At 42.0% G+C, this 25,407-nt stretch overlaps 7 protein-coding genes across 7 annotated transcripts; 6 read left to right on the plus strand and 1 right to left on the minus strand.

Moving 5' to 3' along the window:
- The first annotated feature begins 2 nt into the window (after window positions 1-2).
- LOC6606417 lies at window positions 3-1,004 on the plus strand. Its single transcript, XM_002031185.2, has 2 exons — window positions 3-125; window positions 198-1,004. The coding sequence occupies exons 1-2, from the start codon at window positions 3-5 to the stop codon at window positions 876-878; spliced, it is 804 nt and encodes a 267-aa protein (XP_002031221.2). The 3' UTR covers window positions 879-1,004.
- Window positions 1,005-1,200: 196 nt separating this feature from the next.
- LOC6606418 (uncharacterized protein CG45076) lies at window positions 1,201-2,213 on the plus strand. Its single transcript, XM_002031186.2, has one exon. The coding sequence runs from the start codon at window positions 1,216-1,218 to the stop codon at window positions 2,122-2,124; it is 909 nt and encodes a 302-aa protein (XP_002031222.1). The 5' UTR covers window positions 1,201-1,215; the 3' UTR covers window positions 2,125-2,213.
- A 179-nt stretch (window positions 2,214-2,392) lies between these two features.
- LOC6606419 (methionine--tRNA ligase, mitochondrial) lies at window positions 2,393-10,783 on the plus strand. Its single transcript, XM_002031187.2, has 6 exons — window positions 2,393-2,577; window positions 2,650-2,930; window positions 3,000-3,422; window positions 3,481-3,745; window positions 9,436-9,633; window positions 10,232-10,783. The coding sequence occupies exons 1-6, from the start codon at window positions 2,484-2,486 to the stop codon at window positions 10,717-10,719; spliced, it is 1,749 nt and encodes a 582-aa protein (XP_002031223.1). The 5' UTR covers window positions 2,393-2,483; the 3' UTR covers window positions 10,720-10,783.
- On the minus strand, window positions 5,432-6,151 carry LOC116801552. The gene is made up of 3 exons (XM_032721884.1): window positions 5,930-6,151; window positions 5,700-5,868; window positions 5,432-5,649 (listed from the first exon to the last, which is right to left on the minus strand). The coding sequence occupies exons 1-3, from the start codon at window positions 6,128-6,130 to the stop codon at window positions 5,561-5,563; spliced, it is 459 nt and encodes a 152-aa protein (XP_032577775.1). The 5' UTR covers window positions 6,131-6,151; the 3' UTR covers window positions 5,432-5,560.
- Window positions 10,784-15,107: 4,324 nt separating the features above from the next.
- Window positions 15,108-15,755, plus strand: LOC6606420. Its single transcript, XM_002031188.2, has 3 exons — window positions 15,108-15,365; window positions 15,431-15,599; window positions 15,663-15,755. Exons 1-3 carry the CDS (start codon window positions 15,123-15,125, stop codon window positions 15,746-15,748), a joined length of 498 nt encoding a protein of 165 aa, XP_002031224.2. The 5' UTR covers window positions 15,108-15,122; the 3' UTR covers window positions 15,749-15,755.
- Window positions 15,756-15,772: 17 nt separating this feature from the next.
- LOC116801654 lies at window positions 15,773-18,242 on the plus strand. Its single transcript, XM_032722539.1, has 3 exons — window positions 15,773-16,090; window positions 16,146-16,296; window positions 16,374-18,242. The coding sequence occupies exons 1-3, from the start codon at window positions 15,887-15,889 to the stop codon at window positions 16,430-16,432; spliced, it is 414 nt and encodes a 137-aa protein (XP_032578430.1). The 5' UTR covers window positions 15,773-15,886; the 3' UTR covers window positions 16,433-18,242.
- A 5,219-nt stretch (window positions 18,243-23,461) lies between these two features.
- LOC6606421 lies at window positions 23,462-24,620 on the plus strand. Its single transcript, XM_002031189.2, has one exon. It carries the CDS (start codon window positions 23,674-23,676, stop codon window positions 24,541-24,543), a length of 870 nt encoding a protein of 289 aa, XP_002031225.1. The 5' UTR covers window positions 23,462-23,673; the 3' UTR covers window positions 24,544-24,620.
- Window positions 24,621-25,407: the final 787 nt, after the last annotated feature.

Raw genomic sequence — 25,407 nt, forward strand, 5'->3', positions numbered from 1 at the left:
GGATGGAGATGCCATGCCTGTCAAATACGGAAATCGAGATTATGCTCTATTGCCAGGCAATGTTCCTATTCCTGCTTAGCCTGGCTTGCGGATCGCGGAGCCACATAATCATGGTAAGCGACACGGTGAGTCCTAACCCTCGAATCTGTAGGTTAATTCCTAATTTATAATTGGTTTTCTCATCGCCAATGAGCAAGGATCCTGATATGGCTCGATTGTATGAGCCAGTAAGCGAAAAGAAGCAGACTGCAAGTGGAGGATCATCCGAAGAATGTGAAACTGGTTTTGGCGTGCAAAATTCTTGTGGCCTTAGCATAAACAATGCCAAGAGCAAGGCTTCCAGCATTGCACTTAAGGCCGCACAGGACGCCAAGGCGGCCAATGACGCCCAGCTGGCCGCCGGAGAGGCAGCCTCACTCCAAGTGAAACAGGATCTGGCCGAGAAGGCGGTCCAAGCTGCTCGAGCCGCGGAGGCAGCTCTTGCCGGCAAACAGCAGATCATGGAGCAACTGGAGCTGGAGGAAAAGGAGGCGGTGGCCGTTGTGGGCGAGGTTAAGAGCTCACTCCGCAGCACACAGGTGAACGCAGAATCTGCCATGTTAGCGTTTTCCCAAGCCAAGAAGCAGCTGGATCGACTGAAAGTCCTTTTGACTGAGGCCACCGCTCAAATGAGCAACATTGAAACTTTCGCTAATGGTGCCCAGTTGGAGCTGGATGAGAAGGGTCAGCTGTTGGAGGCGGCCAATCGGAGAGTGGAGGGCATCTCCAGGCAAGTGGGCGCTGCCAGGCAGGATTACGAAAAGACCAAGCAGGCTGCCTACAAGGCGGCTTGTGCGGCAGTGGAGGCCAAGAAAAAGGCTCAAATGATGCAAACGTAGATCAGCTCTGCATCCTCTTCAAGTTAGAAACGATCATTATTAGGCATTATCAGAAGATCATTATTGGAAGATAAAAGAGGACATGATTTAAAATTTATCTATATATATATATTTGTAAAGAGTTTATAGTGCTTAATTTTTTAAAAATAATATATTATATCAATATAAAAAAAAATAATAGATTCATTGCTGCTGGATATCGGATATATAGGATGTATCCATTCTAAACAATGAAAGACGCCATTTAGCTTGCTGAAATATCCGAGATAGTTTTTCAGTCAAACCAGGCTTTCCGAATGGAGTCAGCGTCGAGTGGTTCCAAATATTTGATCGGAATATGCCTGGCACGAAAGCGCTGCTCCTCGTCCTGCTACTGCTGCGTGCGTTCCCTCGACTGGAGAGCTTCCACTACCGACCCGCCGAAACGAATGCCAAGCAATGCCTGTCCGGATTGTACGGCGATGCCAGCATCGAAGGATCTGCTGGGGCGGGCGGAATGGGAGGCGGATCCGAAGGCTGTGGGGAACCAAATTCGAAGAAAGGCGCTGGCTGCAGCGCCGGAACCGGCGTCTTTGGTCGCGGAGATCCCAAGCAGAAGGCCTCCAACATTGCCCAAAAAGCCGCACAGGAGGCCAAGGCAGCCAGCGATTCGCAGATGGCAGCTGCCGAGGCGGCTGCATCCCAGGTCAAAAATGAACTGGCCGCCAAGGCAGCTCAATCCGCTCGGGCGGCGGAGGCGGCACTGGCCGGAAAGCAGCAGATTGTTGAGCAGCTGCAGCAGGAGATGACAGAGGCGGATGCGGTTGTCACTGAGGTGACCTCGTCCCTACAAAACACCCAGACGAATGCCAATGCCGCAGCATCGGCTGCCCACGAGGCCCAATCGCAACTCAATCAGCTGAAGAACCTGGTGATAGCCGCCACGTCCAATCTGGCAAATATCGAGAACGTGGCCAGTGGAGCGCAGCAGGAGCTGGCCGAGAAGACGCAGCTCCTGGAGGCTGCCAAGCACCGGGTGGAGAATCTCGGCCGCCAGATGACCGAGGCCAAGACGGACTTCGAGAAGACCAAGCAGGCGGCCTACAAAGCGGCCTGTGCTGCAGTGGAGGCCAAGCAGAAGGCACAGAGGTCTCGGCGAATGACCCACCGCCAGCAGGTGCGTTGGGGTCTGCGTCCGCGCAAGTTGGCCGGAAAGTATTCCGCCGGAAGCAGTCAAAATCTAGCACCGAATTCGAGGATCAATTGATCTTTTTTATATTTTGTTACGTTTCGATTTCGGTTTAATTAGTTTCATATTAAAAGAAATAAATACAAACTAAATTGTTTCACGATAAATTTTGTATTATTATATAAATATATTTAAATAAGTTTAATTTGCATGGAAATATTTGATTTATTCTTTTGAATTTAATTTCAAATTTAAAGCCGTTAAATCTTGCGTAAACGCTGTTAAGTGTGCATCTATGTTAAATGAGACTGTTACGTGCACTGTTAGTCGAGTGATGGGCAGCACTGGTGGCACAGCTGTTCAATGTTATAAAATCAACCGGCAAATTGTTTAGCCGTTCTTTTACTTATTTGTTTATTAAAATAGCGTTTAAAGTGATGATTATTAGAAGAATTAAGTGCCTCAAATACTTGGGAACTCGCTACAACAGTTCGCACTATGTGACAACTCCCATTTTCTATGTAAATGCAGGTGAGCATTTCAGTTTTAAACCAAATCAGTCACAATTATGGATAATAAAAAGGAATCCTCTTTAACGAATAGCTCCTCACATTGGGCACCTGTACTCAGCGGTCATAGCCGATGCCCATTGTCGCTACCAGAGGCTAAGGTATCCAGAGCTGGATGTACGACTCTGCACGGGAACGGATGAGCACGGCACCAAGATCCAGCAGGCGGCATCTCTTCACGGGGTGCCCGTTGCCAAATACTGTGATGATATATCGCAGCGATATCGAGAGGTCTTCAGCAGTGCCAGCATCCAGCAGGATGACTTTATTCGCACCACTGAGGATCGCCACAAGCGGGCAGTGGCCAATTTCTGGGTAAGAATGGGGCTTCTATCCTTGCTAGCCAAAAAATATTAATTAACTTTTTAAAATTGCAATCCTTAGCGCACACTTTACACACGCGGCCACATATATTCGGCAGCCTACAGCGGTTGGTATTGCGTGTCTGACGAAACCTTCCTCACCGACTCCCAGCTGAGATTAGACGAGGCCACTGGCACCCGATACTCCCTGGAGTCTGGGCATCCAGTCGAGTGGACCGAGGAAACGAACTATATGTTTCGACTGTCACAATTTCAGGACGATGTGCGTCATTGGGTGAAAACGGAGGCTCGCATACGTCCGGCCAAGTTCGAAAAGATTCTGCTGGACACGCTCAGCGAACCACTGCCGGATGTATCGGTATCACGTCCTTCTAACCGCGTACACTGGGCCATTCCCGTTCCGGATGATGACTCGCAGACTGTCTACGTCTGGTTGGATGCTTTAGTCAACTATCTCAGCTCAGTCGGATATCCAGATGAAAAGGTGAGTGCTCAAGCCGTTTATTCAGGTGGTTTTTATTATTAAACTTTGAACATTTCAGTTCTCTGTCCACTGGCCACCGGCGCAGCAAGTGATAGGGAAGGACATCCTTAAGTTCCATGGCATTTACTGGCCAGCTTTCCTCCTGGCTGCCGGCTTGGAACCTCCTGGACAGCTGTACGTTCACTCGCACTGGACCGTCGATGGGCAAAAGATGTCGAAGAGCAAGCACAACGTGGTGGATCCCCTCAAGGCAGCGCAGCAGTACACCATGGAGGGCCTGCGATACTTCCTTCTGCGGGAGGGCGTGGCCCACAGCGATGGCAGTGAGTGAATCGAAACCGCGAAATCCCTTTGATGTCTGTGGCTTGTTCACTTTGCGGCTGCAATGCCATGTGGCCACCATGCAAATCGCAGAGGAAAGGCGATTGTGGGGGCATTGGGGGATTGTGGGCAGGAATGCCCTGCCTGCGGTTATTCAAATAGTTTTTCCATCAAATTATCAACCGAAACTGTTGAGGTTGCCTTGAAGTGTTCGCATGTGATGTGAGTGGCCATCTGTCGTCGTTAGTTTTACGGCCATGGTTACCTCTGCTTAAATTTGCATTTCAATTTTATGCCCGAGCTGCCAAACCTAAAAAGGGAACTAAAGTCGAGGAGCTGGCCAAAAGTTTTCGGTCTAGCTGGAGCAGGCGAGACGCAACTTTTGTTTATTTGCCACGAAAGTTTTCGTATCCCGAACTTGAAGCCATTTGCATTTCGGATGGGGCAAACAGTTTCGGAGGGGGTGGCAAGTTTCCGTCAGGAATTCATCAATTGTCCGCCAGATATGATTACGTATGGCATTGAGACGGGTTATCGAAAGCAATTAACACACTTCGCAGGGTGTCACGGGATGCGCTCTGATTGATTCGCCAAACCTTTTTCGGGTTTTCCATTTGCATAAATTGCTGGCGTACCCTCGCAGAGCCCCCTGCATCACTCCGCCCCTCCGCCCTTAAAATTTAATTTTCAATTATTGCTGACTTTGCTTTTCCGACGGATTTTCCAGACAGGCGCTGCTTTTCACGTTTGCCTTTATTCAATTTGCGCTTGTTGATGTTTCTCTTTTTAATTTTTTTTATGCCCCGCTGCCTTGCGGCTAATTAAATTGCATTTTTATTGCATTTGGCCAGCAAATTGAAACCAAAAAAACAAAAAAGAATACATGCTTCAATAAAAATGTGCGAACTGCTGCAGTGCGACGACGTCGCATAATTAAATTACAAAAGTTCGACATCTCGCACATTTTGCATATTTTTCAGCCATTGAATGATTTATGCCGCGCGGCAGACAAATTTGCGTTAATTCAAGTCGACTGGCGTCCATTAGGCGGAAAATCACTTATTTCCATCAGTTTCGATCAGTTTGCTGCAAATTCGATATTGTGGCCCAAGGTGACATCCGTTTGCAAAAAACTCTTGGGGGGACAACATCATTACTAAATGCTCAAGTTTTCATTACACGCCAAACTTCCGCGACACAGAAATTGCATTTCGAATTTGATAAAACAGATGCTGGTGCTGGCAAGGAAGCAAAAGTAGTGGCAGGACCTCGAAGGACCTTCAGCATCTGCGGTTATGTTAGAAAAAGTTGGCCAGGAAATGCAAATAGGGGAGGTGCGTTGATGCAATCAACTTGCTTGAGGCGTCACTCAATTTGAAAAATTTGAATATATAAACTTGTCACTGCAGACTGCGGAAGTTTGAAAACGTTTTTATGGAACTTTAGGTTCTTGAGTAATTGTTGTTAAGTAATTTCAATTGTTGACAACGATAACCTCTCAGCTAAACCAGTCGTCATTTTAGATTCAAATATGTTTCAAAAAGGTTCTTTTAAAATCATAAATCACTACGGTTTGTCCAGATAAGGAACTTAATATCACGCAATATTCAAAAATCGCGAACTTTGCTAAGATTTTGTATTTTGGAATAAATTTGAGAGTGTGAAGAGACGCCAAAAGCTATTATGGCTGCCATAACAACACTTGAATAATCCATTTTTATTTAATAATAATATAATAATGAGGTAAAAGCAGTATTAGTAATAATAATTGAATTGAATAGGAGTTATATGGCACTGTGAAAAACGCTCTGTTCCATTCAATTCATTTTTCTAAATGTGTATGCAATGGGTATTTCATCGACGGTCATTCTCCGAGCTACGCGAGTTGTGATAGAGAGTGGGGGGTCTGCGAAAATATGAAATATTGATAGTCAAATTATTAACTTTTTTACTCACATTTTTCGTTGGTGCACAATGTCTCTCCATTAAGCTTAAAACTGATCAGCTTGGGCAGCTCGCTGGTAATGTTTTTGAATATCACGAACATTTGGCCGCGATTTCCCCTTTTGATATTTTTAAAGCACTCTTGATTGTCGGGATACGGATTGAGATAGTCGACTTGATCCTGCAAAGAAATGCCAGCATACCCTATGAAATGAACATTCCTCGTTTCTTATAGTACATACGATACTTCCGCGAGCGGAGAACTCAGCCTCCCAGTAGAACGAAGTAAGTTGACTTTTGTGGGCCGTAAAAACGCCAATATACGTATTTCCCATGTTCATGGTGTCATATCTAAAATATGAATGGCAATTGTGATCCGGTAGATAGACGGCCAAAACCAAAATGAAACACGCGTACAAGTAAAACCAAAATGTGATAGACATTCCGCTGGCGATGAAGGCAGATTTCAGACTAAAGATAATGTGTGCTGCTGCATCTTTTTATGTATTGTGTACATTATTTCTTATCGGAAAAAAATGCCCATATTTTAAATTTATTATTGTCCGCTACTTGTTGTTGATAGTAATAATTCATTGAGATGTCAGGGTAAATTACCAATGAGTAAAACTTATTTTAGCAATTCAATTTATTTTCCTTACTATCATATGCGTCTACGATCTATAGAAGGTGCTGTTAAAAACCAAAATAGCTTTAATTCTGTCAGTTATTAAGATTATTTTGACGCATATTTCTGGTTGGTCCACAGGATTTCTCCATTCGGAGCAAAGTGAGTAAGCAGGCGTAACTCATCCAATATATTAATGAATTTCACTTGCATCTGCATCCTCTTTTTATGTTGTCGAGAACATCTCACTACGTACAGAGCCTCAAATAAAAAAAAAACACATTAGGCGCGAAGAAATTCTGAGAATATATATGAGAACGAAAGCGTATAAGAGCTTATCAGTCTATAAGCAATTTCCTCCTCCACCGAGAAAAATCGAACACCTCAGAAAATGTACGTTTTATTATTGGTCTAGCTAATTCATGTTTTATTTAACCTATTACAATAAAGCGATTTAAAGCGATAGAGTTTTATAAGCCACAAAATATTTTAATAAACCTAAAATCGAACTAAGTTAGACTGACTTTCAAACTTAAATAAAAAGATAAATACAGACATAATACAAGAAGCCCAAAGATAAAGAATAGAACTAGTTAGCACCATTTATTCTTTAAACTTAATACGTCTTCTTTCAGCCACTTACCTTATGGGCTCCCTGAATGTCTATTTAACCCCGATAGTTGGCACCCTGTCCATCCGATATGGCAAACAGATTCTGCTAAAGGGCAAACTTGAAATTAGTGTTTGGCACATAACCCATACGCCCCGTGTTGCCCGGGCCAACTTGAACGACACGACACCATGGCTGTCTCCGATTGCAGAGAGGCTTGTTAAATATTTGATGGCACCACCTCTGTACTTAAAGCCAAGGTATGCTGTTGAAAAATACGAACACAGACGGCAGGGCACTGCAGAATTGTGTCAAAGTTTTCTGCAGGCAATGGCAAAAAGTGGAGCAGCGACAATTTATTCAAGTTGTTTAAGGTGCAGCCAAAACAGGCAACAGCTCTCGGGGCACGTAAAAAAGTATTATTTATATTACAACCAGGAAGAGCGGCTGCATTTGTCTGAGGAATGGACTTTCTCCGCCCCTACGGTCACGTGGCAGCATGTGCAGCAGCGTGTCTAGAGTCGGTGGCAAGTAGCAAGTGGCGAGTGGCAAGTACACGGCTTCCTCGTGCCGTCAGCAACTTTTGCCTTTTTGCACAATTTGTAGCTGCTCACGTAAGCAGTTAAGAGTTTCCCGGACTTTTTGGACCGGACTTGAGCTCCGGCAGGCAGGTAATGCCACATATAAAATACAACACGTGTTGCGGGCCTCTTCGAAACAATTTCATTAGAAAGCAATACTCGATTGGCAGTCGAATGGGTGGGGGGCCGCTAATAAAGTTCGATGCAATTCACATTGCATTTTGGGCCATCGGCAGGCAAACGTTTGCAATGCCATCAAAATTCAATGCATTCAAAATGAAAAGCCAGTCGACCGGTTCAGTTTTCTATGGCACTTCAGGGCTACCTCTTTATGATTGCATTTGGCACACCATTTAAAAATGGTTTTGAAATTGGTTTCAGGTTAATTTCATACTTTTATGTGTAATATTCTCTGGGTAATAAACAAAGTTTTAAGCGCAAAACTTTATTGGCCAAATGCCGAAAGTGCGAGGTAGAAGCCGTTCCTATAACAATTCCCATTTTCCACACTTGACATGAATTTGATTTGGGAAAACTTACGTCTATGCATGTGAACTCAACGCAACGCAACTCAACTCGACACTCATTCATTTGAATTCGGTTGACAAGCAGACTTTTGCCTTTTTCAGGCGGTTGCAAACTTTTTGCTGTATTTCTCCTGGTTGTGCAACAAATTAATGTTTCAGGTAACACTTTTTGGCAGTTGTATTTCCCCAGAGAGTAAGCTCAAGAGGAAACCTCATTTGGCAGCACAGGTGAGACGGAAGAAGATTCCAATGCAGAAAACCATCGAAATGTATTTGCTAGGGAATAATTCTTGGTGTGGTCTTGGTACTCGTTTCGAAATCCGATCATCAAAAAGTAGGAATTTCGACCAACAATAATTACTTGCCGTCAGCAGGCAGTGCTTGTTTTTAATTACCAAAAGTTGCAGTTGCATCTAGAGTTTGTGCCCCATTAGCAATCGATGATATACTTGCCTTATTTTTGCCAGTTGGTTGTTATGAATTCAACTAGCAGAACTCCTTAATCCTTAAATATTGAGCTGCCGTAGAATTTATTTGATTTGATGATTTTCCATTACCTGTGTCCTTACTTAATAATTGCTATTTAAATCAAGAAAATCGTTTCACTTACACGAAGTAACATCCGATTTCCTTTCTCTTATAGATTCCACTGCACTGCATTGAATGAATGCAGTGCTTGTGTACTTAATTTTCTCAAGTTCGCCGGGGGGACACATCATTATACGTATTATAGTGGAATCACTCGTTTATCCCACAGACTATCTACCTCATTCAGTTCAATTTCCCTCCGGACGAAGATTTCGCAACTATTAGCGCAGCTTAAATCCTTTCGTGTTCAGCTTTACTCCCCACAAAAAGCCACCTGCAGCAGCAGCAGCATTTTGTGCGGCAAAGGAAAATGAGGGGAAAACTCCTCGCCTCGCTTGTTGTTGTTAAGTTATTCGGATTTTATCTTAAACGGCTTTGCTCGAAGAACAGCAACTACCGACTCCATGGACTCTGGTTACGTTTTCGTAATGCTAATCCCCTTAATGGGCGGCCAGGCATATTGGCGAATCCGTAAGCAGTTAATGCTGGGCCAAACGGAAGTTAAGTGGAATGTGAAAATACAACTCTTAAGTTCGCTTACCCGTCTCTCGGTGACATTTTTTATTCTTTCTGTGTCGGCACTTGATGAAAAGAAGGTCATGAAGCGATATAATTAAATCTGTTTATTTCACAGTTGGTCAAGAAATCCCTTATATTTTAATGATTTAGAAAATAGGGTTTTTGGAAAAGTTTTATACTAATTTATTGCTTGCTGTCTTATAAGTAATGACATTGTTTTCGGCTGAGAGTCGTCTTTCTTTTGCTTTCCATCTTCGCGGGGCAAACTGACAAGTTGTCTGCTCTGGTTTGCTTACAGACTACAGCCACGTAAAGGCGCAGCGCATCCTCAACTCGGAGCTGGCGGACACCCTGGGCAATCTGCTATCGCGTGCCAGTGCCAAGTCGCTGAATCCCGGCCAAATCTATCCATCAACCAGCGCGGAGCACTTGGCGGATCTCCTCCGGAGCCTGGATGCGGCCAAACGCCTGCAGGATTCGCTTCTGCAGCTGTCAGGTGAGTGGATTGCAATGGAGTGGAGTGCTGCTTTGTCATTTTAATATTTAAGCAGCCAGGCTCGAGCTGAAGAGGCGCCTTCTCGAGATAGAGATGGTTTATAATCTGCATTTGCGTTTGCATCCGCATCCGCATCTGCCCGAAGCACTTCCGGCCAATCTCCGTGCGGCAAGTGCACTCGAGAGTGTGGCCAAGCCAGCGAGCTTATGTCTTTAAGTGCGCCAAGTGAAGCCATCATTTTGTATATTGTATATTGTACTGTCTGCACTTGAACAAAAATTGGATTATAATCACCTAAAAAGTGTGTAGGATTTAGCATAAATTGGTCTTAAGGTTAGACTTAAAATTTCTTATAAGCTTTAAAATTATATTCCATTTTGGAAATTTAATTAATAAGTGATTGATTAAAATAATCTGTTGGGAAAACCACAAAGAACTGTGTGTAGTCTTATCTGGCCTATTTTTACATATTCCTTTGACTTAAATAAATTGAATTAAATTTCATTCATCTGTTATAGAAGTAGTGTATAAATATTTAAGGTTTTTAGATTTTTGCTACATTTATTTTCAATTGCCTTGAATGTTTCGCATTTTGCAGAGCGATGCGCTTCGCATTATGAGTGCAATCACTTCCACTTGGTGGCCGACACAACGATGGCGGCTCTGCATGCGGCCAACAACTTCTTCGAGAGCTCCAAGCCCTGGACGCTGAAGGCGGGAGCACCGGATGGCAACCAGGCCCGTTTGGAGACCATAATCGCCATGACAATGAACGCGTTGCGGCTCAGCGGCATTGTGCTGCAGCCCATAATTCCCCAGCTGGCCAACCGGCTGCTCGATAAGCTGAGCGTCCCCACCGCGCAACGTGGCTGGAATTACTTGGCCGAGAGTTTTGCCACCAGCCCCAACAGCTCCAACAGCAACCCGGGATTCGGAGAGAGCCGTCAATTGGATGGGCAAACCAGTGCTCTGCTCTTCCAGCGGATTCTCGAGGAGACGGCTGCGAAGGAAGTGAAGGAGCAGAAGCCGCAGCCAGCCAAGCGGAGCAAATCGAAGAAGAAGGAGCGCCGCGAAACAATGTCCTGAAGTGGCCGTAATAAACTGATTCCAAAGCCAAGCATTTGTTCATGGCGAGGGGTTAATTATGTCATATACTTTCATCTTATTAACTTTGGTAGCTTTCCATTTTGCACTTAAATTTAAATGCGCTCAGGAAAATATTTGTGCAAATTGTTAATCAGATCTAATTCCCATTGAAAAGCTTTGTAACTTTGGCCAAAAACCGTTGTCAACTCAAAATCACAGGCCAAACAACTTGGCCAACTTTTGGTTTTCTGGCTCCCTTTCCGAGTCTCATTAAAATCCACTTAATTATGTGCAGGAAGGAAAAAGCAGTGCCGTCAGCAGCATCGCTGTCTCATATTCCTTTGTAATTTATTACGCGTAATTGAAGTCAGCATCAGGTGGCAAGAATGGGACGTTATTTATGGCCTTCAATTGGCAAACAGGTTGAGGGCAGGCCACCAAGCCGAACTTGAGGCCAGACTTTTATTTGTTAATTTATTTTAATTTCCAGAGGCGAACCCAAAAAAAAAAAAAAAAATAACGAATAAAAACACACCATGAGAACGACCCAACGAACTGGGTAATCAAAATGAAGGCCAAAATGTGGCTCTCAATCCGAGTGGTAGTGCATATGGCAGTGGAATGAACTGGCTGAGGGCCAAGTAAAGTGCAACCATTAGGGAAAATTGCTGGCTGGCCCTGTGGAGTAGACAAAGCTGATTAGATTAGACTCGCCAGCCAATTGCAGATTCGCGACTTCGAGGATATAGTTTAATTAGGATTCTCCCCCAGAAACTCCGCTCTCGACATCAATCAAGTCTCAAGCCCAGAAGTCAAAAATCATTGGCCAAGAATTGCACTTTTATTGCTGCTTGATTGTACGCAATTCCTCTTGTGCGTTGCAGTTGGTGATAGGAAACCCCTATTACTTTGTCCCAACATTGATACTTCGAAATTTTATAATATTATATATAATAAATACTTATTCTTGATCGGTATGTAGAGGCGAGTCGATATAGCCATGTCTGTTTGTCCGGTTTTTACGCACACTTGCCTCATAAATTTGCCCAATTAGGCATATATATTACTCTGTTATTTGTTTAAATATAAGCTCTGCAAAGGGTATATAAACTTCGGCTTGCCGAAGCCAGCTTCCCTTCGTGTTCTTTCAAAATCATGCGCCTTTCCCATCAGTGGTTTTTGTTAATTGCACGAGAAGTGCAGACATTACCGCCGCTATCAGCTGCAGGTAAACAACAATTTAGCTCCATTTTGCCGTAGACCAACGCTTAACTCTCTTTCCCAGAGTCCCCCTCCTTTTGGCCCAGATTGCCAATTAGGGCGTCAAAATGTGCGGGCTTTTGGACCCAGTTAACTTGCAATTTGCAGTGCGGGCCGAACTTGTGGAGATGCTGATGCGGATGTTCACGTTCACATTCAAGTTGATGCAGACAGTTTGCTGTTGGCCAGAAAAGCTAGAACATCTCATAGACAGATCGAGCAATTAGTACAAGGGATTGGATGCATTGTCTGCCTTGAAATTTGGCAATGAAATTCTATATGCAGAATTTGATTACTTCCATATTGGGAGAATATTTTCTGGCATGCCAATTAAGGAAGAAAATATGATTCATTAATATGTACATACGGAGAGTGCTCACCATATAAGCTTAACAAACATTACGTAACGATGTAGTTATGACACACAGGCTGTTTAGGAAATCTAATAAATTGTAAAGGCTTTTTGAATAACTATCAAGGTGTTGACGTAGAAAATCTGTGTAAGCAACATTTAATATATTAATAGTTTGAAAGGCACGCCGGAAGACCACTTAAATATTATCTCTCCAAGATTCCTCTGCCAAGGATCAGGCACTTTGATCTGCGGTACATAATTTAATATCCAAGCGTACGAAATGAAATTGTATAATGCAAGCAAATTAAGTTGACGTTAATGAGACAGCAGTGGGCGAAGGAAAAGCAACTGAGCAGGACAGGGGAGCATAAACAAGCGCATCAACATGCTTGACTTGTAAAAAGTTGTGAAGTTTGCATTTTAAATGAAATTATGCAGGCGGGTGGATGGGTTAAGTCAGGTAATAGAGTTAATGATTCACTTTAAATGCTGCTTAAACTCGAACGCAGAACCCAAAGTGGTTGTTGTTCCGGCAGTTGTTGCTATTGCCGCGGATGCTACCCCCTGTTGCACTTTGATTAATTACAAACTTGCTTTGTCGAGATTGCCGCCGTCTGCCGGCCACAGCTCTGCACTCCGGCAATGCATAATTTAATTTGCCTGCCAGCCACGTGGCGTATGCGCAATATTGTAAATGAATTAGCCCGCGCTCCAAGTTGCCCCACTTGGGAAAGCTTAAGCAGTGTTTCGATGGGGCAGCCTCAAAGACAACCAAATTGATTCGCCCCTGGTTGCCGCTGCATTCTGCATTGCAGGCGAATTCGTACACTCAAAAATATTTCGATTATTTCTAAACTTACGAAAATTGAATAAAATAAATATGAGAAAAACATTTTTTAATCAGAACTATATTATATGGATGGGAGAAATTAATGGGTAAAACAGGTTTTATCATATCGTTAGAGATCTTTCAGCTTTTCTGATAACTTGTGACATTTTCTAAAAAATTGTTAAAAACCTATAAACAGTGTTCTCCGTCCAAAAAGAAAATTAACCAAACAAAGACAGCCGCTTAGGTATGCGTTAATTTTTAGATAAATTTGGAAATTAATGCCAATTATAATTGAGAGAGATATTTGTTGAAAAAATGCCTTATTAATTAAACATAAATCAGACAACATACAAACGATGTTGTTGCCAATAGCTACGAAAAGCAATTGTATTTTCCACAACCTATTGGATTATTAAATTTTACGACTGACCATCTACGTGAACCCTTTAAATTTCAAATATGCAAATTACACAATGGCTGTCATTCGATAAATCCAATAATGATTGCGAATGTACAGAATGATGCTTAACTAATACATTAAGCCAACGCAAAAGTGTTTAATGAATCAACGCAAAGCAGAAAGCGTTTGATGTAATTCCGCAATTAAAAGTTGATAATTAAATCGAGCGCATTGGTCATTTAATTAGAGCAGATTGCTATTTAAATGGCCACCAAGTTCTTTAACTAAGCATGGATTTTGGCTACTTTACATAATATGTTAGTAAATGGGACTACAAAAATTCCAGCCGAGTCCTTAATCCTTGGACCGCACACACATACAGACACAAACACAAACACGTCGAGTGCAAACACACGCAAGTATGCGAGTCGTTATCCCTTTTAATGAATTTTTTTGCTAGACTCGCCCGGCCTTCGCTTTTCATTTTGCCGGTCAGCAAAAGTTTATTTTCCCCTTAACCCCCCGTTTTCAGCAACCTTTTTGCGCCAAAGTAAATATTTTACTATGCCACTATTTAAAGCATACTTTCTGGCGTCTGTCGGCACAGCTGGAAAACCGCAGCTGGAAAACCTGCGGCGAACTGGCGAAGGCGAAGCAAAATGCTGCTGAAGCAACAGCCCGGCAGCCATTTTATTTTTGCAATATTTTCCAGGTCAAAATGTCGTAGAACTTTTATTAACTTCATGCCGAAACCCCTTAGCGTGCAACTGTGTCTGTGCGCGTGCAAGTGTGTTAGTGTGTTTGCGTTTGTGTTGGTGTGCGCCGTCGTCCTTGTGTTTGTGTCTAAACATTAAAAGTAGCTTAGTGTTGTCGGTTGTCGGTCGTTGGGCGTAAGTGTTTGGGTCTCATGTTGATAACTTATATTGGGGATGTCAACAACCGAATGCGATTCGAGTGGCTTTCGCATCACAGTCAATGGACCAAGGATCGTTATCCTTGCCAGAACTCGAGCGCCCTCGTTCGTATGATTTTATGACCTGGAAAGAGGCCACTCCAAATGACACAAAACAAAATGCATATTTCCAAGAAAAGGGGAAATTTCGAGACAAATTTTTCGGGCTACCCACCCAGTTGATAAGTAAAACAAATTAATTTGCTGCACTTTTGCATGACAATGCAAGACTTATGAGCAAGAGCAGCGCACAAAGGGGATGGGAAAAGATGAAAAATGCAATTTCCCAAGAAGACAAAGGCGACGGCAGACAACAAATGAGAGCAGGAAAATTAAATTCACCTTCGAAAAATACTTGTGCCCGACTAACTCGGCGTGTTCTCGCTGTGGATTTCCTCATTTTCAACTTCAAAATATGTTGGCACTATTTGTTTCAATTTTATTATTTTTATTTCATTCTAGCAGCTTGTTATCAGCAAATGAGTAATCTAATTCAGTCGTTTTAAATAGGCATTATATAAGTAAGTTCTTTAGTGATAATGCTTCTTATTAAAAATACAATCATCGGAGAGCTTTAAATGGAAACAGTCAGTCTTCAGACCTTATGCAAACCAGACTCGTCAATCAAACCAGAATGTCAATCACCTTGTTTACGTTATTGGTTCTTTGTGCAGGCGCAACTTTGGGGCTTATTGTGCCCCAACACTACTGCGATGAACACTTCAGATATGCGATGAAAAACGAAGAACAGATCTATATAGGCATTTTCTCGGCCCCCAACGCGGCACTAAAAGTAAATTCAGTTTTAAACTGGCGGGCGACATTCGAAATGGAAGGAAAGCGCGACGTGAGTAGTTATACATCCTATACATATGTAGATCTGTATCTTTGAACTTCCCATGTATTCCCAAGTTGTTTGTGGGTCCAATGAACACGTATCCCAATAAGACTGAGGCCGCCACAAACATTGTAAGGGGAATGCCGGCCGAGGTTTTTGTGGAGTTCTTGAACATCACCACCGCGCTGCCCAAGTTGACATCTTTGTATATCAACGATCGACAAGTGTGCTCCAGTGAAAAATGTGAGTTGAAAATGCATATTTCTTTGCTGTTTTAACTGATCACTGATTTTTAATATCTTACAGACCCATTTCCCAAGACCAGAATTACTCTAACGCATCAAATGACATTTAGAGTGAAAAATAAAGCTAAAAACTCTTTGTATATTTAATACTATATATATTTTTGTGCAAAAAGTATTTCATACAAAAGTGAAAGTGACGTTCGGGAATTTCAAGTATATATACAGCATATGCTGTATATGGCGCGATTAGTGATTGTTTCGACTTTATAAAGAGCGGTTCCTAGAATGTTAATCATTTGGCTGACTTTGTCTTGGATCTTTCTGAGCTCAGCTCAGATAGTAAACGTGCCCTACAATTATTGTGTTAATTACTTTAAATACGAGACGGTCGAAGATGGTAGTGCATATATGGGCATATTCACAGCCCCATCAGGTCCAAATTCATCTAATAAGTGGTCCGCAACATTCGGTATTCATGGGCATAGCGGGGTGAGCTCAATTCCAACTATTTCCGTTTCACACTTGGAATATAAATATTTAATAGATTTTTCTGAGTCCACTAATGCCGTATACCAACAACAATTCAAATGATCAGCGTGGTCAAGTATTCGTTTACTTTGTGAATATCAAAAGTGAACTGCCCAAGTTAACCCATTTGAGTCTGAATGGACACACGCTGTGCAATGTTACTGGATGTGAGTTTATATTTGAATCTTATTCCTTATGAAAGTTTAAACTAAATATACTAATAAATTTAATATTTAATATATAGATGGAAGACCTTCTACAAAAATTACTGTGCAATATCAAATGGATCTGTCGGAAAGCTAACGTAACTAGATACAAATTAAAAAATAAGCTTTATTAACTGCTTCGGGTATTTTAAATTGCCATTTTTGCAGCTTAACTTTAAAGTTTTGTTCAGTTTTTATACAAAGCTTTGTAAAATTCCATATGATAGAAAATATAAACAAATTTATTTTTTTTTTTTTCTGACAAAAATATTAAAATCTGTATTGAAATATTTTGAAAACGGGAACACGTCTAAGTACATCAGGAGTTTCCCTTGACGTCGCATGCGAAAATTTGACAGCAAGTTAAATGGCGTCACAGTGGAACTTTATCGCTGCCGTCGGAGCGTTGCTAATTTTGACTGGCCCCCAAAAATCAAGCTCGCGACTGGAGCCTCCTCTTTGTGAAGCACCTGATGGAGGACATCCTTGAAAGAGTAAGCCCCTTGTAATTTGCACAGCGGGATAGCAACGCATCGTTGGTCCTCGCTCCTCCGTTGCCTCTCCGTTTCGCCTCCTTTGCTCCTTCTGTTCTTCCAGCTGCAGCACCCAATAAACATGCATATTAATGACCGTGAGTCCGGCGCCGGTGAACTCGGAGTCCGTGCGCCCATTTGCCTTGCAAAGCGATCAAATGAATCAACGATACTTGCAATTTCCGTGTCGACTCTTTATGCGAATGCATCTCGGAATGCTGGAGATGAATCTGGAACTCGTAACGGAGCCAAAGGAGGATGACAGCGATAACGGATGCAGGAGCTTACCCAGAAAGCACTCAAGGAGCTGAGGGGCGGAATGAATGGAGCACTCGAAAGGAGGAGGAGGCTGGGCGACGTCGATTCAAGTAACCGAAGATTCGGATGGTGTCATGAATTTATGGTGCAGTGATATTAAAATGTCCCTTATCCTTAAAACTTGTTTTCCTTTGACCTAGTTAATTTATTATTCAATAATTCAAAAATATTCCGAATATATTTACTTAAAGTAACTTAAGCCGCAGTAAATTTCGATAGCACTGATTTTCAATAATACGATTTAATCATGATCAAGGCTGATGAATTTCCCTTGCAACTGCCACTAATGAAAGCTGCTCGGCGTTTCTCTTCCGAAGAAGCCAATTAAATATGAAACAAACGAAGACAGGGATTACATTTCTGTGACAATAAATCCACTTGGCTTATTTGCCATATACTGTAGCCAAAAAGTATCCTGAAGTGGGTCAAAAGAGGCTCTTGGCATAAGGGAATTTGGTCCGTATGCCAACATGTTGCTCCTGCTGAAGGGCTTTAAATGTTTTATATATTTCATTCTTTTGTTTTTGTTTGTCTGCGATTTCTTTATATATTTTTCTCCAGCAGGAAATAAAATAAAAGAAGCAACAGCCAGGCACTTGATTTTGCGATGAAACAGCAACAGAGGGCAGATGAAATAAGACGACTAAATAAAAATAAAATCAAAATACGTGAACGGTGGGCGTTGCGAGCATAAATCTCATCAATCAAATGGAATTGTGCGTATAAAGTTATCGGCTCAACTTACAGCAGATAACTCAACCCGAACTCAAACCCACTGCCCCCCTCGTCCGCTGGGGCAATTTGAGTTTATTGTTTCAATCTGTTAAGGCAACCCGAGGGTCTGAAGGGGGAGCCATAGCTGAAGCTGCACACAGACATACACTTGTAGAATAAGTGGTTACTACACCAAGATGGAGTACTTAAGTTAAAAACTGAAAGGATGTTACAACATATATAGGTTTAAGTGTATGGACAAGATGTCATAATAAGTAAGTGAAAAAGTTATAGTTCCTTTAAAATTCTACATAAAACAGGCTGCATTTAATATCTTAAAAATTCCATATACTATAAATAAATTATGTATATAATTTTATTTTTCTCTTGCTGTATTCTATCCATACCGCATTAGGCACACAAATCAACCCACCTGCCCACGGGCAAGTTTTGATTGTAAGTCCTATTTCTGGCCATGTTTCTTGGTTTTGGTCACGGTTTTGGTGGAACCATCGCCTCTGGTAGTTTCCAGCTTTGTTTGTTTTTATTTTGCTTTTTAGAAGCCGCTTTCCCTCCACACTTTTTTTTGCTGTTCTTGTGGAAATCCGATTTATTTGCATTTACTTTGAGTGCCGAGCATTCTGCATTCTGCCCATATTTTTGGGATTCTTCTTTTATTATTGTTTTTTTGTTTAATGTTTTTGGTTTCGTGGTTTGCCTGGCTTTATCTTCAAGTTTATTCAGTCTTAAAGCTGTCTAAATATCAGCGTCTGTTGAAGTTTAAGTGAAACCTAATTAAGTTGTCTAATTATTTATGGCACAATTGGCTTTCGGCCATTTCGCGAGTACGCTGGGCCAACAATCATGGGCAAACAGTTGGCCCGTTACGTACTCGCCCTTGGGCCATATTGATTAGGTGCGTTAATATGAGCAAAATGTAGGCATATTCCTGTTGGCGTCAATTGCGATTTGCCATTGATAGGGCTAACAGCCTCTGGAGACCCGGTCAGAATTAGCAGGGAATCGGAGCATGAATTCAGGGGATAATCACTTAGATACTCCAACTAACAATATTACGCCAGTTGCGCAATAAGTGCGCAATATGTGGCGAAATGATGGTCAATTGAATGATATACAATTACTTAAAAATGTATAGAAGTCAAGAAGAGAATATTATTTATATAATAAATTATATTATATTTTTATATATAAAGAGAATTTTAAAGATGTGTGAAGATGTGTTTGAATAAGTTTCTGTGTCAGAATGATCATAAATTTAGAATCAAAATTCAATTTTCGACAAATACTAAATACCGAAACGAGGCAGCAACCATAAGTAGTACGTCAAGTGCAGTTTCAGCTGGAGGCAACCGCAGCAAAGGTTTTCCTAGGTTTTTCATGAAAGTGGCCGGGAGTTTTCCGCGCTGCGCTGGTGGTAATAAAACGTTTAGCGCTTTTAACTTGCCACACAGTGGGTTTGGCGAGCGGGGGTGGAAAAGCGAGGAAAAAGAGCAAACTTTGTTGTTATTCTTGCAGTCGATATTTGAAAAGTTACTTGCTAATTTCGCTTAAGGACTTTGGAAACTGAAATTCGCCGTAATTAACTGAAACGTTTGCATTTTAATAGACTTTGCATAAATTGTGCGTTAAGTTTTGTGCAAACCAAAATGGAAACGAAACATTTGTTGCAAATTGATGGAGTAGGGCTACGACAACATTAGGAATAAAGTTAAAGCTCGAAAAGCAATGCTATAATCGAAGAGTTAAGTTATGAATGGGCATTCGTGGATGTGAAGTGGCAATGGCACTGGCGCATCAAGTATACGCAACGTTGGCCAGCTTTAGAGTACGTGTTTATGTATGTGCAGCAAAGCATGACTAATGACACGCCAGTGTATATTTCGTTTAGCAAATAACAAATATCACTGCCCGGTGCTGGAATTTCAACATCGAAATGGAAAGAGAGAGCGAGAGAGGGGGAAAAACGATGGCCAGAACGAGAGGCAAATAAAGATAAATAGTGTTTGGAAATGTTTTCGTGTTGCCTCTGCAGATGAAACGAAAATCCATAGACTCCGGACCGAAGCGAAGGTCCTGGGAGAATCCTCCTCATTCTCCACAAATATCTCCCTGTTTTCCCCATTTCGCTGTCGTATAAATAAATACGTAGAGAGCATCGCATTTGCAACATTTATTGAGTCGTTGAACGAGTTGAATGAGTTGCTTTTTTTTTTTTATTTTTAAACTCTAGCTGAAAGGCTCCACACCATCCGGCAAAGACTAAACGAGCATACTATACCCAGCTTAAATATTGATTTACGACCACACACACACACACCCTCATACGTTCGCTGAGAAAGAGACGGCTAGAGCCGTGGAGAGAGAGATGGAGCGACAATGGTCAAGCGCAAAACTATCCCTCTAGTCAAGTGCAGAGTTTTCAGTTCCCATTGAGACCCAGTTTCATCGCACCCCAAGCGTCTTGAGGATCCTCCAGCCAACTGATAGCTTGGACTGCGCCCAAGGGAAATCGTAATCAGCAGTTGGGTCGAATTTGCTATTGCATTCATTAGACGGCTGTGGCTCCGAGGGAAAATTGAATGTCAAGTGCAGGACGAGGAAAATTTAAAGCGACTGCCACTCCTTGGCAGCCTGCAGCCAAAAACAAGAAGTGGAATAAGACCAGGAACAAGACGATCCAATGGAATGCCTTGCGATGCAGACAAAATGCGCAAATTGGTTTCACTTGGCAGGGCAAGCGTGAAAACGATGTTGTACTAGTCCTGCTCGACGCTTTTCCCGCTCGAGTTGAGCCGGAAAACTTGGCCCAAGTTGCGGCAAACTTTGTGACCGTTTCGCACACGTTGCGCATTCGCCGCGTACGCCGACACGCGCCCACATGGCGTATGACAAATGTTCCCTTAGCTGATTCGCAAATCGCTGGGCACGACACTAGCCATTAGAATAGATTGGAGCATCTGGGGATTTGGGGCAAACCTGGTAAGCAGCACTCAGCACCCAAGGTGTTTGTAATCTCTTTGTCAGCGTCCACTATTATTGCGGCCTGTTTGCGCTGCCCCTGGTGTCATAATAATTAAATGGAATTAATGCCTGGCCGGCCAGAAATTCATCACTTCAACCATCTATTGCTGCTGTTGCTACACTGCGAAAAATGTATTGGCTTGGAATGGTTGATAGTTCTTATTTAAGGTACAAATTTTATGACCTTTTATGGGATTATTTCATAAGAAGTATATATTTATGATGCAATATTGATAATATTTAAAAGCAAATCATGTTCTCTTTAGTTTTAGTAAAATATTCTTTAGAAATGACTTGTAGGCCATTTTTTTCTCAGTGTTGTGGTGCGTGCCGCATTCGCTTTGTTATTTGAGGTGGCAGACTCATTTGTAAGCCAGTCCAGGTTCCCAGACCGAGGTAATCTCTTGAGGTGCCTTGAGCCAGCGCTTTGTTCGTATGTTTTGTTTTGCTTATGAATACCCGGCCTTGAACTGAAATAAAGAAGCTGTCGTCCGACTTTCACTCGACTCACACCATATGAATGTGGGTGTATTCGGAAAATGTTCAAGGAACCATTCCATGCATGTTCAACTACCCACGCAAATGTGTGCGAATTTATGTTCTTAGTCCGCTGCCCAATTTTCGGAACAAAATAACAATAATAGAATATTTAAGTTGCTACTTTGAAATATATATTTATCAAAACCTGGAAAAAACAGGTTTTCAATAATAAATTTTCTTGTTTATGGCGGTAGACACTTTTTTAAAACGATGCTGTCGAAATGGAGAATTGAGAAACAAAAGAAATATTTCGCACATTATATTTTTACAAATTTAAAACTACCCAAATTGTAAAATAATAGTCAATTTAGTTTTTTTTATGAGCTGCTGTAGCTAAAAGCTTGCATAAAGGATATCAACAAGGAGAACATTGCACCAGTGTTTTTCGATGATTGATGGATGAACAGCACTGCATCAATCACATTTTTTTTCACACTCCAGTGATAATTTAATTCATATTCAATAGTCTGACGATGGCAAGTTTAAAAAGTCCCTTTAGTTTCCTTCATATTCAAGCATGTCCTTTTGAGAAGCTGAATTCCGCGTATCTATTTTTCTTGCAAAAAAAATGCAGTAAGGCTTTTATTTATGTAGAGAACCTCATAACCGCAAACGGGTTCAAAGTGCATCCACTGGAAGTTCCTGTGGCTTTTTCTGTGCGGTGTGCCAACTCGAATGCATAGCCAAAAAAAAAAAAAAAAAAAAATGTACGACTCCAGTTTTACGCTCGAGCTTTGTTTATTTTTTCTGTTTGATGTTGGGGCTGCTTCACCATTTGTCGAATGCTTAAAGCCATTTGAAAATGATTGGCTTTTATGTCAATAAGCGTCTCAGTTGTCCTTACTTGTTTCAGTTTTTCTTTTGCATGACTTTTTCCTTAACTTTTTTTTTTATACAGCTGTCTTCGGTTTTTCTTTGGGTTTTTACTCTCGCGGTATTCTCTTACAGTCTGACGCTTAAGTGCCCCAATAAAACACAATAAATATACACATAAATTTTTATACACATCTCGTATATAGACGACAATTTTTTGTTTTTTTGTGGCCAGAGAGCTGGAAAAAGTCGTCGCGTTTTGATAGATGAAACGAAATAAAAAGTAATTTAAAAATTAGAAGGCAACTGGTTAACCAGATGCGATAAATCTTCCTGCTAAAATTAAAATCCTTGGTTAGAATCAAAATTTTGCACTGGCGCTGAATATTAAAACAATAAGTGTTCGAATATCGAAGCGTAAAATAGGCATTCGTCACTCGGTTTTCGCTGCACCGACATAAATCTAAATTCAAACCTTTTGTGGATTGGATTTTTGTTAGGTGCCTCCGATTGTGTTCAACGTGGCACGCACAATTGATTTATGAAAATTTATTGCTCACATGCGGAGGACCAAAAACCAAAAAGCCCGAGCGCCCTGCGATAGGCAACACTTTGTGTTTGAAATTAAAGCTGCCACGCCGCGAGCAATAAAAGCACAGCCATAAAAGCTAATGAGCCCGAAAACTCGTCACCGTTGTCACAGCCATTGGCCCTCGGATCTGCCACGCCCCCTAAAACTAATATATATATATGTATGTTCGAACTGGGGCATAATGAAAATCGCGGCCATCTTGTTGCGCCTGCATTCCCTCATAAAATCCAGTTTCACCTCACTGTTTCAGCTCATAAAATAATGGCGATCGTCGGCTACCGTGAATATACGGCATGGAATGTCGTAAAATTTACGCAAATTGTTGTTGCCGATTCCCGATGAGAATACTTACTTACTTATTGCCTGTGAGTGCGCATAAATTTGGCAACAAATGCCAACAAACAAGTTTAGGTATAGAAAAATGTGGAAGGGGCATTGTTATTAGGGGGCGTGCCAGTGGCTGATTTATTTCGCTGATAGGGGAAGGGAGGTGCTTTCACTGCTGGAAATTTTTTGAAAAATATATAAATTTTATAAATTTTAAATCTTATTTTAAACTACAAGCTATAAGCTCTGTAAACATGTAAAAATTTGTTGAAATAATGTATATTGAGTTCGTGGTTTAAATTAAGGAATCCAAATATTTCTAGGTGTATTTTGATGTAGATGCTGGCAGATTTGTGTCACCCTATTAAGCATTTGATAGCGAGGCAACGGAAATTCTCCCACAAACACACATTTGCTAGCCAGGCCAAATTACATGAATAGAAATTCCAAGTACCCAAAATGAATATCTCCGAAGACAAACGAACGCTGGGTAGCCCCTTCTTCGACGTGCTATGGCCATTGATCCTGGACGAGAATGTCTGTCGCATCGAGACCAAGCCGGACGAATTCTTTGTGCCCCGGGAGCCCTTCAATCGACTGGATTGGCATATCTACCTTTCCCAGGTGGGCTATCCTTTCTACATGCCGCCACATGAGCTGCGCTGCTGCAAAGGAGCCGAAAGGGAGGAGATCGAGAACGAGGATGCTGAGAATGCCTTAAACCAGGAGGTGGAGGAGCGAACGGCGTCGAACCAGGTGGACTTTCTGCTCCGCGGATCCCGGGACATAAAACCCATAGATGAGGTGGTAGACAAGCTGAGGATGGAGCAGGAGCGCCGCCAGAAGTTGGCGTACGACTTTGCCAATCGACGCTATCCTTGGACCATGCAAACTCCCAGTCACGAACTGGGCTTCACCATCACGGAGGAGCTGCAGAAGTGCTTCAAGGGACCCATGGAGCTGGACATCTTGAGGGCCATTCATGATCACGACTGCAAGCTAATGATTATCGATCTGGGCATTGACGTGGACATCAAGGATTGCCAGCGCTGGATAAAGTTTCGTCCATATATCCAGTTACTGGCATTGCCTCGCACACCGCGCATGGAACGATCGCTTCAGGTGCTCAATGTCTTCCACACTTATTTGGTGGAAGAATCGGCTGATAACTCATGGAACGATGAGGTTCAGTGCTCCCTTCGCACAGCTTTTGTCCACGCGGAGAAAAATCAGCTCCTTAAGTCCTGCGGGGAGCCATTTGTCTTCGTATTTAGTCGTTTCCGCGGCATTTGCACCTGCGATACCTATAAGATAATCCGCCGGGCATAGAAAAGATTCTTTCAGTTATTTCCATTAGCCAACTGAAGTTGCTATAAATAAGTAATTACTTATTGTTTTAAAAAAAATTGCTAAATGTAAAAAAAAATCTCAAGTTTATGCAAGATTATATATATTAAATACAATAAATTGAACTTAAATATCATAACATCTGTTTTAGCGCAGAGACACAAATAATTCCTAATAACTTAACATTGTGCGAGTAAGTTTAGCCCAGTTTAATACTCATTCACGTCGCCTAATTTGATTCGACTTGATTTGCTCTGCCCGGCCGTCCAAGCCATCATGTTGAAGTGGCACCCGACCAGGAACCGCTCCAATTAGGCCGCCCAATTGGAGCTGCCTTCGAGTGCAGTCAGACGCACTGTTACCTGCCACTTGCCACCCGATTATTGACGACGCAGGCGGATGCCTGCACCACCATTTTCTGATGTGTTGTCAAAGTGCCTCCGCTAAGTTGGCAGACTTGAGCCCACGGCACAATTCACAACAAGTTTGTTTGCGAAAAAAATAAAAGAAATCGAAAAATTTCGCGCCAAATCTCAACAAATTATTACAAAGCTTAACAAACTTGAAACTGATTATAAAAGTTGCCGGCAGGCAGTTGGGGCAAATTGGAGAACCGGCGGCCACAATGCAGCAAAATTGAGTTGCGGGTGTCGTGAAGTTAGGAGCACTTCCCCTCATTCTCCACTGGCTTCCTTTTTGTTTTGTTGGAAAAAGTTTTTTTGACCAAATGCGTTGTCGCTATAAACGTCGTCCCACAAACATAATTTTCAATAGAAATTCACATAAGCCACCTTGCCACGCCTGATAATAGCTTTGAGCAAAACTTACGCGATTTATAAGAGAAGC

Source organism: Drosophila sechellia, chromosome 3R (genome assembly GCF_004382195.2).
Source record: "Drosophila sechellia strain sech25 chromosome 3R, ASM438219v1, whole genome shotgun sequence".
NCBI lineage: Eukaryota > Metazoa > Arthropoda > Insecta > Diptera > Drosophilidae > Drosophila > Drosophila sechellia.

What these genes read in the sequence shown, in the direction of transcription:
- LOC116801654 (XM_032722539.1), top strand. Translation starts at nt 15,887, where the DNA reads ATGTTAATCATTTGGCTGACTTTGTCTTGGATCTTTCTGAGCTCAGCT. An exon ending in GTATTCATGGGCATAGCGGG is followed by an intron (nt 16,091 to 16,145) that starts GTGAGCTCAATT and finishes AATATTTAATAG; the next exon opens with ATTTTTCTGAGTCCACTAAT. An exon ending in GCTGTGCAATGTTACTGGAT is followed by an intron (nt 16,297 to 16,373) that starts GTGAGTTTATAT and finishes TTTAATATATAG; the next exon opens with ATGGAAGACCTTCTACAAAA.
- LOC6606418 (XM_002031186.2), top strand. Translation starts at nt 1,216, where the DNA reads ATGCCTGGCACGAAAGCGCTGCTCCTCGTCCTGCTACTGCTGCGTGCG.
- LOC6606421 (XM_002031189.2), top strand. Translation starts at nt 23,674, where the DNA reads ATGAATATCTCCGAAGACAAACGAACGCTGGGTAGCCCCTTCTTCGAC.
- LOC6606419 (XM_002031187.2), top strand. Translation starts at nt 2,484, where the DNA reads ATGATTATTAGAAGAATTAAGTGCCTCAAATACTTGGGAACTCGCTAC. An exon ending in CATTTTCTATGTAAATGCAG is followed by an intron (nt 2,578 to 2,649) that starts GTGAGCATTTCA and finishes TTTAACGAATAG; the next exon opens with CTCCTCACATTGGGCACCTG. An exon ending in TTCGCTTCTGCAGCTGTCAG is followed by an intron (nt 9,634 to 10,231) that starts GTGAGTGGATTG and finishes CGCATTTTGCAG; the next exon opens with AGCGATGCGCTTCGCATTAT.
- LOC6606417 (XM_002031185.2), top strand. Translation starts at nt 3, where the DNA reads ATGGAGATGCCATGCCTGTCAAATACGGAAATCGAGATTATGCTCTAT. An exon ending in TAATCATGGTAAGCGACACG is followed by an intron (nt 126 to 197) that starts GTGAGTCCTAAC and finishes CCAATGAGCAAG; the next exon opens with GATCCTGATATGGCTCGATT.
- LOC6606420 (XM_002031188.2), top strand. Translation starts at nt 15,123, where the DNA reads ATGCAAACCAGACTCGTCAATCAAACCAGAATGTCAATCACCTTGTTT. An exon ending in AAATGGAAGGAAAGCGCGAC is followed by an intron (nt 15,366 to 15,430) that starts GTGAGTAGTTAT and finishes TGTATTCCCAAG; the next exon opens with TTGTTTGTGGGTCCAATGAA. An exon ending in AGTGTGCTCCAGTGAAAAAT is followed by an intron (nt 15,600 to 15,662) that starts GTGAGTTGAAAA and finishes AATATCTTACAG; the next exon opens with ACCCATTTCCCAAGACCAGA.
- LOC116801552 (XM_032721884.1), bottom strand. Translation starts at nt 6,130, where the DNA reads ATGTCTATCACATTTTGGTTTTACTTGTACGCGTGTTTCATTTTGGTT. An exon ending in TCTCCGCTCGCGGAAGTATC is followed by an intron (nt 5,869 to 5,929) that starts GTATGTACTATA and finishes ATTTCTTTGCAG; the next exon opens with GATCAAGTCGACTATCTCAA. An exon ending in ATTGTGCACCAACGAAAAAT is followed by an intron (nt 5,650 to 5,699) that starts GTGAGTAAAAAA and finishes ATATTTTCGCAG; the next exon opens with ACCCCCCACTCTCTATCACA.